Source organism: Cricetulus griseus, chromosome 9 (genome assembly GCF_003668045.3).
Source record: "Cricetulus griseus strain 17A/GY chromosome 9, alternate assembly CriGri-PICRH-1.0, whole genome shotgun sequence".
Classification (NCBI taxonomy): Eukaryota; Metazoa; Chordata; class Mammalia; order Rodentia; family Cricetidae; genus Cricetulus; species Cricetulus griseus.
In genome coordinates, this window is record NC_048602.1 from 9206920 (window position 1) to 9216928 (window position 10009).

General features: G+C 40.6%; 1 protein-coding gene across 1 annotated transcript in view; it reads left to right on the top strand.

Moving 5' to 3' along the window:
- The first annotated feature begins 788 nt into the window (after window positions 1-788).
- LOC100763166 (cytochrome P450 2B1-like) overlaps window positions 789-10009 on the top strand; it is a 22805-nt gene continuing 13584 nt past the window's right edge. The window contains exon 1 of the mRNA XM_027430400.2: window positions 789-959. Within this exon, the coding sequence (XP_027286201.2) occupies window positions 789-959 (171 nt within the window). The remainder of the gene's footprint in view (window positions 960-10009) is intronic.

Genomic DNA, 10009 nt, shown 5'->3' on the forward strand with positions numbered 1-10009 from the left:
TTCAAACTGCCTCTGTTTTTTTTTTTCTGTTTATCACTACTGAATCCTTACCCACCTATTCATCGAGTCCTCATCCCAGAGACTCCCATGTCTGGCTGGGGTGGTCCGTGGCACTCTGCACTCCTGAATACATTGCCTCTCCTTCTCTCTCTTCGTTTTCTCCCATCTGTGGCTGTCAGGTCCCCGATAGTGCAAAGGGGACTCTGGAGAAATTGCATCAACAGACACTGAAGAATGTTGGGGACTGCATAGACACACAGAGACACACAGGCAACAAACACTCTTCTTGTCAGTTAAATGTAATCACATTCACATATGAAGCTAAGAACATAAAGAAGGGCCTCCACAATTGAAGATTATACATGCAAGAATAGACTAGCTAACATATCTAGGCTCAAACACAGAAACACACCTGCACATTCATATTAGAAATGACCTTTCACATAGGAAAGGCATACAGTGCACACACCAAGTTTCATGCTTGAATAAACAGATAAATCTGAGCTGGCATGTTTACACTCAACACAGAAAGTGAGATGCATTACTCCCAGTGCCCTTATGTCCTGTGTATCAGTTTCATGGTGTCCCTGCCAACATCTAGGGTGGGGGTAAGGGGACAGGGAGTGAACAGGTCACCAGCAGCCCACACAGGAAGTGTAGGTGCTCACCCTCCTGAATACTGATGACAGAGGAGGCAGGAACATCTGAAGTTGCATAACTGCGTGGAGAGCATGGTGAGCATAAATGGTCCTGCTGGAGTGTAAAGTGACGATGTCCAGACGATGACCATGGAAGCCAGTGTCCTGCTCTTTCTCACTCTCCTCCTGGGCTTTGTAGTGCTCCTGCTCAGAGGCCACCCAAAGGCTCATGGCCACCTCCCACCAGGACCCCGTCCTCTGCCCTTCTTGGGGAACCTCCTGCAGATGGACAGAAGAGGCTTCCTCAACTCCTTCATGCGGGTGAGACTTCCATGGGGCCTTGGGTTGGGCTCTAAGTCTCACTCCTCTATCTCTCCCCGTGATTGTGTTGATCTCCCTCCTGAACCTTGTATTTATAACCTCCTAGATTTCATAAGATTCATTCCCCAATGATGGCTAATTAAGTTATTTTAATTTACATTTTGGGTCAGGGTCTCCCTGAGCTTTTTAGGTTGGCTTCCAACTCATGATACGTAGGTGGGTAGTGATGAATTAACAATACCTGATAGCATAGTAGATTTTTTTGTTTGGGGAAAGAACTTACACAGAAAAGAAGTGACTGACTGTTGCGACATTCCTGCTCCAAGGATACAGACCCTGCATCCCAGATGCTCTCTGTGACCCTGATCATTTCCCTTTGAACAGTCATGTCCATTCCTGTAACCACGCCCAATAGGCATGGTCAATGCTACAGGTGCAGAGGGGAATATATTTCTACAATTGCCTCTTTAGACTAAAGAAGGTTATGGCTTGATACAAAACTATAGATAATGATAGCACATATCAAATATGCTCTAGGCGAATAAAATGTAAAAACACACACATCTTAAGGCCTACTGCCAGTGAAGCAACCAAGAGCAATTGGCAAGAACTACATGTCCAGTAACAGAGTAAAGGCATAACAGAGATTACTATGATGTTGTCCTAAACTGGAAAGTTTAAGTCTTGGACCTAATATTTCTATCTAAGAAGAGAGAACAATAACTGTGGCAGTCTAAACTTTAACATCATCAAAGACCTGAGAAGGAAGATAACAATACTAGGGTATGCAGGAATTGCAGGCGAGTGACTTCCAACAGGTACCAGCGAAGACAGAAACAGCAGACTACCTGGACAGTCATCCAAAGTCTCAAAGCAGCATAGGAGCAATCAGCCTTGACTAAGGCCTAGAATATCTGACTGACCAACACAGAAGCAGGGAAGTTGAAAGACTGTCTTACTCTGACTTGGCAGAGTTCAGCAGTCTTCTAAGTTTATCTCCTCCAAGCACAGTAGGACAGCAGGTCCAAAGTCAGCAGTTGAGGTGGGGGCAGTTCTTTCCCCAAGAGGCCAGTAGCTGAGGAGAGAATGAAATCCAGAAGGAGTGACATCAGCACCCATCACACTCTCAAAATGGATCAGTGCTGTCAGGAGCAATTGTGTCTCATGTCAACAGAGAACTAATATTAGAACATTTAAATGCCATATTCAGCAGGTCTCTGAAGTGTTTGAAGATCAAATATCTACGTCTGACTAATCTCATAGGTATAATAAACATGGGTAACTGTAATCTGTAGATTTCAGAAACATAATTTCTCAATGGCTCTCAATGGCTGAAGCTTCCCAAAATAATTTAGCAAGGACAATGACTTAAAAAATGTAATTATATGTAACACACACACAGACACACACACACACACACACACACACACACACACACACACGTCTCAATAACAGAACTCAAATGTCTTGACTATCCGTAGAACTGTAAGTGAAATATAAAATATCCTAAGTTGTATCAACATATTATATATATATATATATATATATATACATTTGTGCAAATCATCAAAACTGAAGGAAGACCCTACTTAGACACCATGCAACAATCTAACAATATAAGTTGTCTATAGCTAATGGTGTTTAAAAGTAGTTCCCCAAAAGATATGTTAATCTACCTGTATCCCATGCTAACCAAACACTTCTCTTCCATACCCTTAAACTTATCTAAAAGAGATACCCCAGTCTGACCATCACCTTCCGTACCCAACCCTATACAACTTAAAACCAACCCTAAGCAGGTGATAATTGTCCCTTTTTCAGCAACGAGAGGGAAAAAAAAATACCTTTAATGCCAACTGTAGGGAAAAGGGGCTTGTTTTTTTAGAATTATTTCCTGCTAAAATGGGGCAAAGGTAACTCTATGGGATCCTGTAGGAAAAAAAAATAAAGCAAAGGAATGTCTTGAGAGGACTAGCTGTAACATTTGTAGCTAGTCTCTGAGTGGCAGGAGATGCTTAACTGAAGTTCTTACTTGAAGCTTTGGCCAGGGTGTAATATGAAGGTGCAACCTTTCCGCTAGCTAGTCTGGAGTTGTCTAGAGCAGTGTAGTCCCAAACCGGTCTTAGGCTGGTGTTTACTAGTTTCAAGACATCAAGCCGAATCGAGTGGAATTGATGAAGTGGGGCCCATCTTCTTTCCGGAGATTTCAAATTGCTTTTAGTAAATTTTTTTGTTGTTGTTGACTGTGGAAGACTTAAAAATTAGTATCAGCACAGAAAGTTTAATGCTAACAGGTATGCATACTGGAAAAGGCAACAATAAGGATAGAAATAAGGATGAGGGAATAGGATTTTTGAGAGAAAACAGAGTTATGACATTAGTAGTCCTTAGATTTTGTTTTCTTCTGTCTTATATCAATTCGCCTTTTGATATAAGACAGAAACTCTGAATTTAATTTAACCAACATGTTTGAATTTGGAGAAGGAAGACTAAATCCAACTCTAAAGCCAGCTTTGATTTTTATGTGAATTGGGTCTACGACTAGACTGGGAAGTAAGGAGACAGAAGTTTAGTATAAAGATTTTTACCATGAATACATATTGGTACCATAAGTCAGATTCTTCTTTGTTAGATGCTTCTTTCTGGATAGCTATCCTCTGTTCTTTAGGCATCTATGCCTTCGGTGTCTTATGGCTTCTTGAAGATGGATGTTTTCTGTTTTCCTGTAAAGACAAGAGCACAACACTCCCCCTACCTTTGTGAGGTTTCTCTACAACTCGGGGGATATACGTTAGTGGGTGACCTATCATTTCTCCTCATCAAGAGGTTTCTACCATTCAAATTGGATCTTGATCAACTTTGATGGTATCGGCAGGTTTTCTTCTCCGGTAGAAACAAGGACGAAACCCTTGCTCCAATGTAACACATATCCTGCTTTCCTTACTGAGATCAATAGATCCTTGAAGTACACAGGCTGATTTAGCTCAGAAGTTTTTTCTATTCTCCAATGTCTTTCTGTGGCTGTTTTTCCTTTCTCATTAGCATTAATAAAGTTTAAGGTTAGTAAAGCATTATGTAATCTGTTTCTGGGGTCTTGGCTCCCCCTGCCTGTTTATAGAGCATTTCCTTTAAAGTGCAATGAGATCTCTTAACACCTGCTGTCCTGTAGGATTGTGTGGTATACCAGTTATATGCTTTATGTTGTAATATTTTTTAAAAATGTCAAAATTTACTGGAGACATATGCTGGAGCACTGTCAGTTTTTATTTGTGCAGGTATACCCATAATAGCCATTACCTCTAATAGGTGTGTGATAACAGAATCAGCCCTTTCAGAGCTCAGAGCAATTGCCCGTTGCAATCCTGAAAATGTTTCTGTTGTATGGTGCACAGATTTTAATTTTCCAAATTCTGCAAAGTGAAACAGATCCATTTGCCAAATTTCATTTCTATGTACACCTTTGTGATTACTGCCTGCTGGTAAAGGAGTTTGGTTATAGAAGAACAAGTAGGACATTTTTCTTTTACTATTTCCTTAGCTTGCTCCTAAGTGATGGAAAAATCCTTTTGGGGGGTTTGAGGCAGAGTTTCTCTGTGGCTTTGGAGGCTGTCCTGGAACTAGCTCTTGTAGACCGGACTGGTCTCCAGCTCACAGAGATTCACCTGCCTCTGTCTCCCAAGTGTTGGGAATAAAGGCATGCGCCACCACTGCCAGGCTTATAAAAAAAAAATCCTCTTTTAAACCTTTGCTATTAACATGGTGGGTTTTTAATGAAATTCTAAGGATTTCAGCACACTTTCTAATAATAAATGATCAATTCATCATTGCATTGTGCTAAAGGACCTGGCAGACCTGTAAGGGATCTAATGTGAGTTATATATATAGGATGAGTCCTATTCCTGATTATTTCATGTAATTGTAAAAGCAATGAATTTAATTCTGTATCATCAGGAACAAATTCAGTAGTTTCAATTTGGAGGATGGCTCTCTCTGGATATTGAGAGTTAGTAACTATATTGAGAGGCTCTGTAAAATCTCAAAGTACCATGAGAATGGCATACAATTCTGCCTTGTGTATAGAGTTGTAAGGGCTTTGAGCCACTTTACTTATATTTTCTGATTTACACCCTGTCTTACCTGATTTGTTTGCATCAGTGTAGAATGTAGGGATGCCAGAGACTGGTGCTTTCCTTACAATGTGTGGGAGGATCCAAATTATTTTCTTTATGAATTTTATTCTCACGCTTTTGTGATAATTGTTGCTAATCATTCACAGTTACTGCAAGCACTTTGCCAACATTCATTATCTTTCCGTAAGGAGGAAATTTCCTCATTAGTTAAAGGTACCAAGATTTCTGGGTCCATTCCTGTCAGTTGACAAAGTCTTAACTTTCCTTTTAAAATCAAATCAGAGATCTTTTCTATATTTGTTTTAAATTTTTATTCTGTGTGTGGTAGAAATATACATTCCAATATAGTTTCTTCCCTCTGCACCACAATCCCTGAAGGGTATTCCCTAGGTGGTAATATAATCAGAATACAGTCTATCTTTGGATACACACAGTACACATGTGCCTCTAATATTCATTTTTCTACCCGTTGTAGTTCCTTTTCAGCTTCAACTCATAATGTTCTTGGACTATTTAAGTACTTGTCCCCCTTTAGGGTCATTTTCAAGTTTTTAAAATCATGCCTTTCTAACTCCAATAATAGTCTGTAGCTGGAAAATCTCTCTTAGTAATTCATGAAAATCATTCAGAGTCTGATATCAATCCCTCCTGATCTGGACTTCTTGTGGTCTAATTTTCTGTAGACCTATTTTATATCCTAAATAATTAATAGAATCTCCTCTCCATACTTTTCAGGGACAATTTGTAATCCCCAGCAAGGCAAAACTTTCTTTACTTCCTCAAACATTTTGTCTAATATCTCTGCCTTAGAATCAGCCAACAATGTATCATCCATATAAGGGTGAATTACAGATCGTGGAAATTGTTTACAAATTATTTTCAATGTTTTTTGCAGAAAATCTTGGCACAAGGTGAGGGTATTTAACATTCACTGTGGCCAGACCCTCTACTGATATCTCTTGACTGGCTGAGAATTGTTCTAAGTAGGCACCAAGAAGACAAATTTTTCACTATCTTTTTCTTGTAAAGGTATAGTGAAGAAGCAATCTTTCAAATCAATAACTATAATAGGCCATTGTTGAGGTATCAGAGAAGGCAAGAGTGTTCCAGGCTGAAAAGATTCCATTGGCTGAATTACTTTATTGATGGCTCTCAGGTCTGTAACCATTCTCCATTTTCCAGATTTCTTTTTACTAACAATTACAGGAGAATTCCAAAGGTTGGTAGATTCTTCAATATGTCCAGCATTTAGCTGTTTCCAAACCAGCTTTTCTAGAGCTTCTAGCTTCTCAGGGGTCATAGGCCATTGCCCAACCCAAACAGGTTCATCTGTTAGCCACTTTAAGGGTAGGGCTTTTGGTTCCTCTGTTAGTTTGGCACTTGTATTCCGTTTTTGTACAGCCTGGATGGTTGGTGGCTGTTTTATGTAGTGCCTTACAATATTTTTCCAACAACCTTGAGTTTGTTTATGGTTCATATATGATACTAGATGAATGTTAATCTGGGCATTCCACTTTTTCAATAGGTCACAACCCCATAGATTTATTGCTATATCGACCACACATGGCCTCAGCCTTCCTCATTGTCCTTCTGGCCCTATACAATCCATTCTTGCTTTGTTTTAACTGAGATAGGGCTCTAATCCCTAAGAACTGAACTTTTACCTCCTGCATAGGCCATCTTGGAGGCCAAGATTCTTGAGTTATAATCATAATATCTGCTCTTGTGTCCAGCAAGCCTTCAAGCATAATGTTACTTATTGGTACTCTTTATTTTGGTCTTTAATCATTTATAGAAGTCTGCCAAAATATATGTCTTTTGTGTCCTCCATTAATGTTTGATTCATCCTCCAAAGCTAATTTATCATCCAGAGTGGTATGATCTTTTGCAATAGGATTTTGCTGGATTTTCTAATTGTTCTGGGGAGTATTGTCCTCTACAGTGACTGGGAATGACTGGACCACTTTTGACATGGGATCTTTTGGGAGGCCCCCCCAAGAAGTTTCCTGATGGTAAAGGGTTTCCTTGGTTGTCCCTGGTCAAACTCCATTCATTGGTCCAGTGTCAGCCTTTGCCTCATCTTCTACATAATCCTGAAGGTTGGGGCCTTCTGTTTAAGTTATTCCTAGAAGAAACATTATTTCCAGGAAAGATTTGTTCACAATTTCTTCTCAGATGCCCTACTCTATTACAATGAAAACATTTGGTATTTTGATGTCTTTTTATACCTTTGGAGATAGCTTCTCCTACTTAAGCCCCATTAAACTCAATATTGGCTGTGTGCAGGATTCATTCATCCAATGGTGCTGATCTGATCTTTAAGGGCCAAAGCACATTTTTGTATTGTGAATTAGTATTCTCATAAGCTAGAGAGTCTATGAATATCCATCTTGCTTCTGGATCTGCCACCCCTATTTGTACAGCTCTAGTCTATCCTTGCAAAAATTCACTATAATATTCCTTGGGGTCTTGTAACACTTTAGTCGAGGACTCAATTCTTTTCCCTGGTTCTCAAATCTTATCTCAAGTATTCAAAGCTGCTCTACAGCACAGGAACAAGATATGTTCATCAATTTCAGTTTGAGTCTCTGCATCAGCATAAAGACCCTCACCAAGAATGTTATCTTGGGAGCCTTCTAACCTTTCATTTGGCCTTGAAGTTCAAGTGCTTTGGCCTCTTACCTCCACAAAGCCCACCATTCATTTTGCGGTCCAGTTTCAAGGGCAGCTGAGACTTGTTGGCCCCAATCATTAGGGGTCACCCTATTCCTTGTTCCCCTTGACTCCAATAATTGCCTCACATACGGTGAATGCGTGTAATAAGAGACTACTGCTTCCTTTGTACCTTTTAAATCTTTCAAATGCATTGGCTACCAATGACATTCAAGGAATCCTTTTGGGTGGTTTTTAGTTGCTGGTTTTTCAGTAACAGTACCAGGGTAAATCCTAGGGGATGATGTAATGGCCTGTGGTAAGTCCTCTCTGACTGTGAAAGGTACTGGTGATGTTAAATCCTTTCAATCTCTAGTGTTTGTACCTCCACTTCTGGCATGTCACATTTAAGGTTTTTCTATGGCCTGTAATCTATTCACCATTGTTTCTCTGACTGTTCAAATTTCCTGAACAGTATTAGTTTCTAAGGATCTCATTAAATCAGTCAGTTTCTTGTTTTCTTCACTTATATATGACTCTAAAGATTTAATATTCTCATCCTTAGAGATTATTGGAATGCCATGTAAATTGCCTTCTAAAAACAATGTTCTATCTGCTAGCTTGTCACTAGTCTCAGACAGGGAACAATTTTTTTTTCCTGTTAGTATTTCAACCTTAGATTCCACTTTTAGCATTCTGTTTGTTGAATCACCATAGCCATTTTCGATGTTCTGAATCCTTTTTTTCTAAGCTCTCATTGTTAGTCTGTAAAGTCTGCAAGGTTTCTATATGTTCTTTATTCTTTGCTCTATTGTCAAACCATTTTTAAGGATATCATATGGATCATGAAGCTAATAGCCACCATGCATATTAATTATATTCCAGGTAGGTTGTAAGCCTCTTCTAAAATCCCATCCATATAAGAAACAAAAAGAATTTTAACTTCCTGCATAGTAATATTATCTGCCATTGGTATGGAGCCCTTAATTTTATTTATTATCCTAAATTGCAAAAGATGCAGTATTTTACCTTAAGTAGAACCCTTGCTTCCTGGATGCTCCCTGTTGGCCACTTGCTCTCAACTTGCAGTAAGTATATTTCTCCAGCATGTGTTAGAGGTGTCCCGCCTAAGCCAGTCCGGAGGCAGAATGCTCCCCTCCGGTTCGATTTTGTTTTCCTGATTTGTTACAGTCTGTAAATTCTAAGGGACTCCCAACAAATCGAACTGAATGAAATTTTGTTGAAATAAGAGGAAGGACGCAGCCTGTGCGAGCCTCAAGAGCTGAGCAGTTACGTTGGCAGAGCAAATGTGCTGTGGGCGGCCTGAACAGAGAAAAAAAAAAAAAAAAACTCTGGGCGAGTAGAGAAAAATCTGAATCTCCAACGCGTGGCAGGAGGAGAGAAAGGGCCACATTATGGGCTCGGGCTCGGTAGGCAGGCGGCGGTAATGGGAACAGCAGGTGCCACAGAGCCAGCAGGTGCTCAGAGTTGAGCAGTCAACAAGGCAGTGTGGCAAACAGGCTCTCGTGCAGTGGCCACGATATACAAACTGCAGCAGCAGAGCAAGCAAATTCAAGCAGAAAGAAAACCGCTCTTATCGCCTGCTTGCAAATCCATGGCACGCAGAGGATACAGGAAACACTGGCCTCCATCAGGGCCAGGCCTTAGCAAACCCAGCAGCTGGTGAAACACACAAAAGCCACGGGTGGTAGTCAGTCACTGCGGTGGTCATAGGAAGCCACCCGACTGCGTTGGGCAGCAAATATAGGCGGGTAGTAATGAATTCACCAGACTTGCTAGAATAATAGATGGTGTTTATTTGGGGAAAGAACTTACACAGAAACAAGTGGCTGACGGTTGCTGTGTTCCTGCTCCAAGGATGCAGACCCTGCATCCCAAATGCTCTCCATCTGTAAGCGGCCGAAAAGGAATGGTCACTACTACAGGTGGGGAGGCAAACATATCGTTACAATGGTTGGTACTCCTGCCTTAGCCTCCTGGATTCAATGACAAGTATGTGTCACTGCAGGGTCTTAGCCCAAGCATGGAAGGTTGAGCTGGGTCCCAGGAAGTGTTAAGTGTGCTGCTTGCCAGTTCCCAGCCTCCTGTGGACAACCAGAGGAAGTAGGGAGTCTAGTCAAGCAGGAACTCGTTCATTACCACATAGCAAGCATCTTTTAATGGAGAAAAAAAAAAAAAAAAAAAAAACATAGAGCGGGAACCCAGCCAGCCAATGGTTTTAAAGGGCAGCCTATCATGTACCTAGGA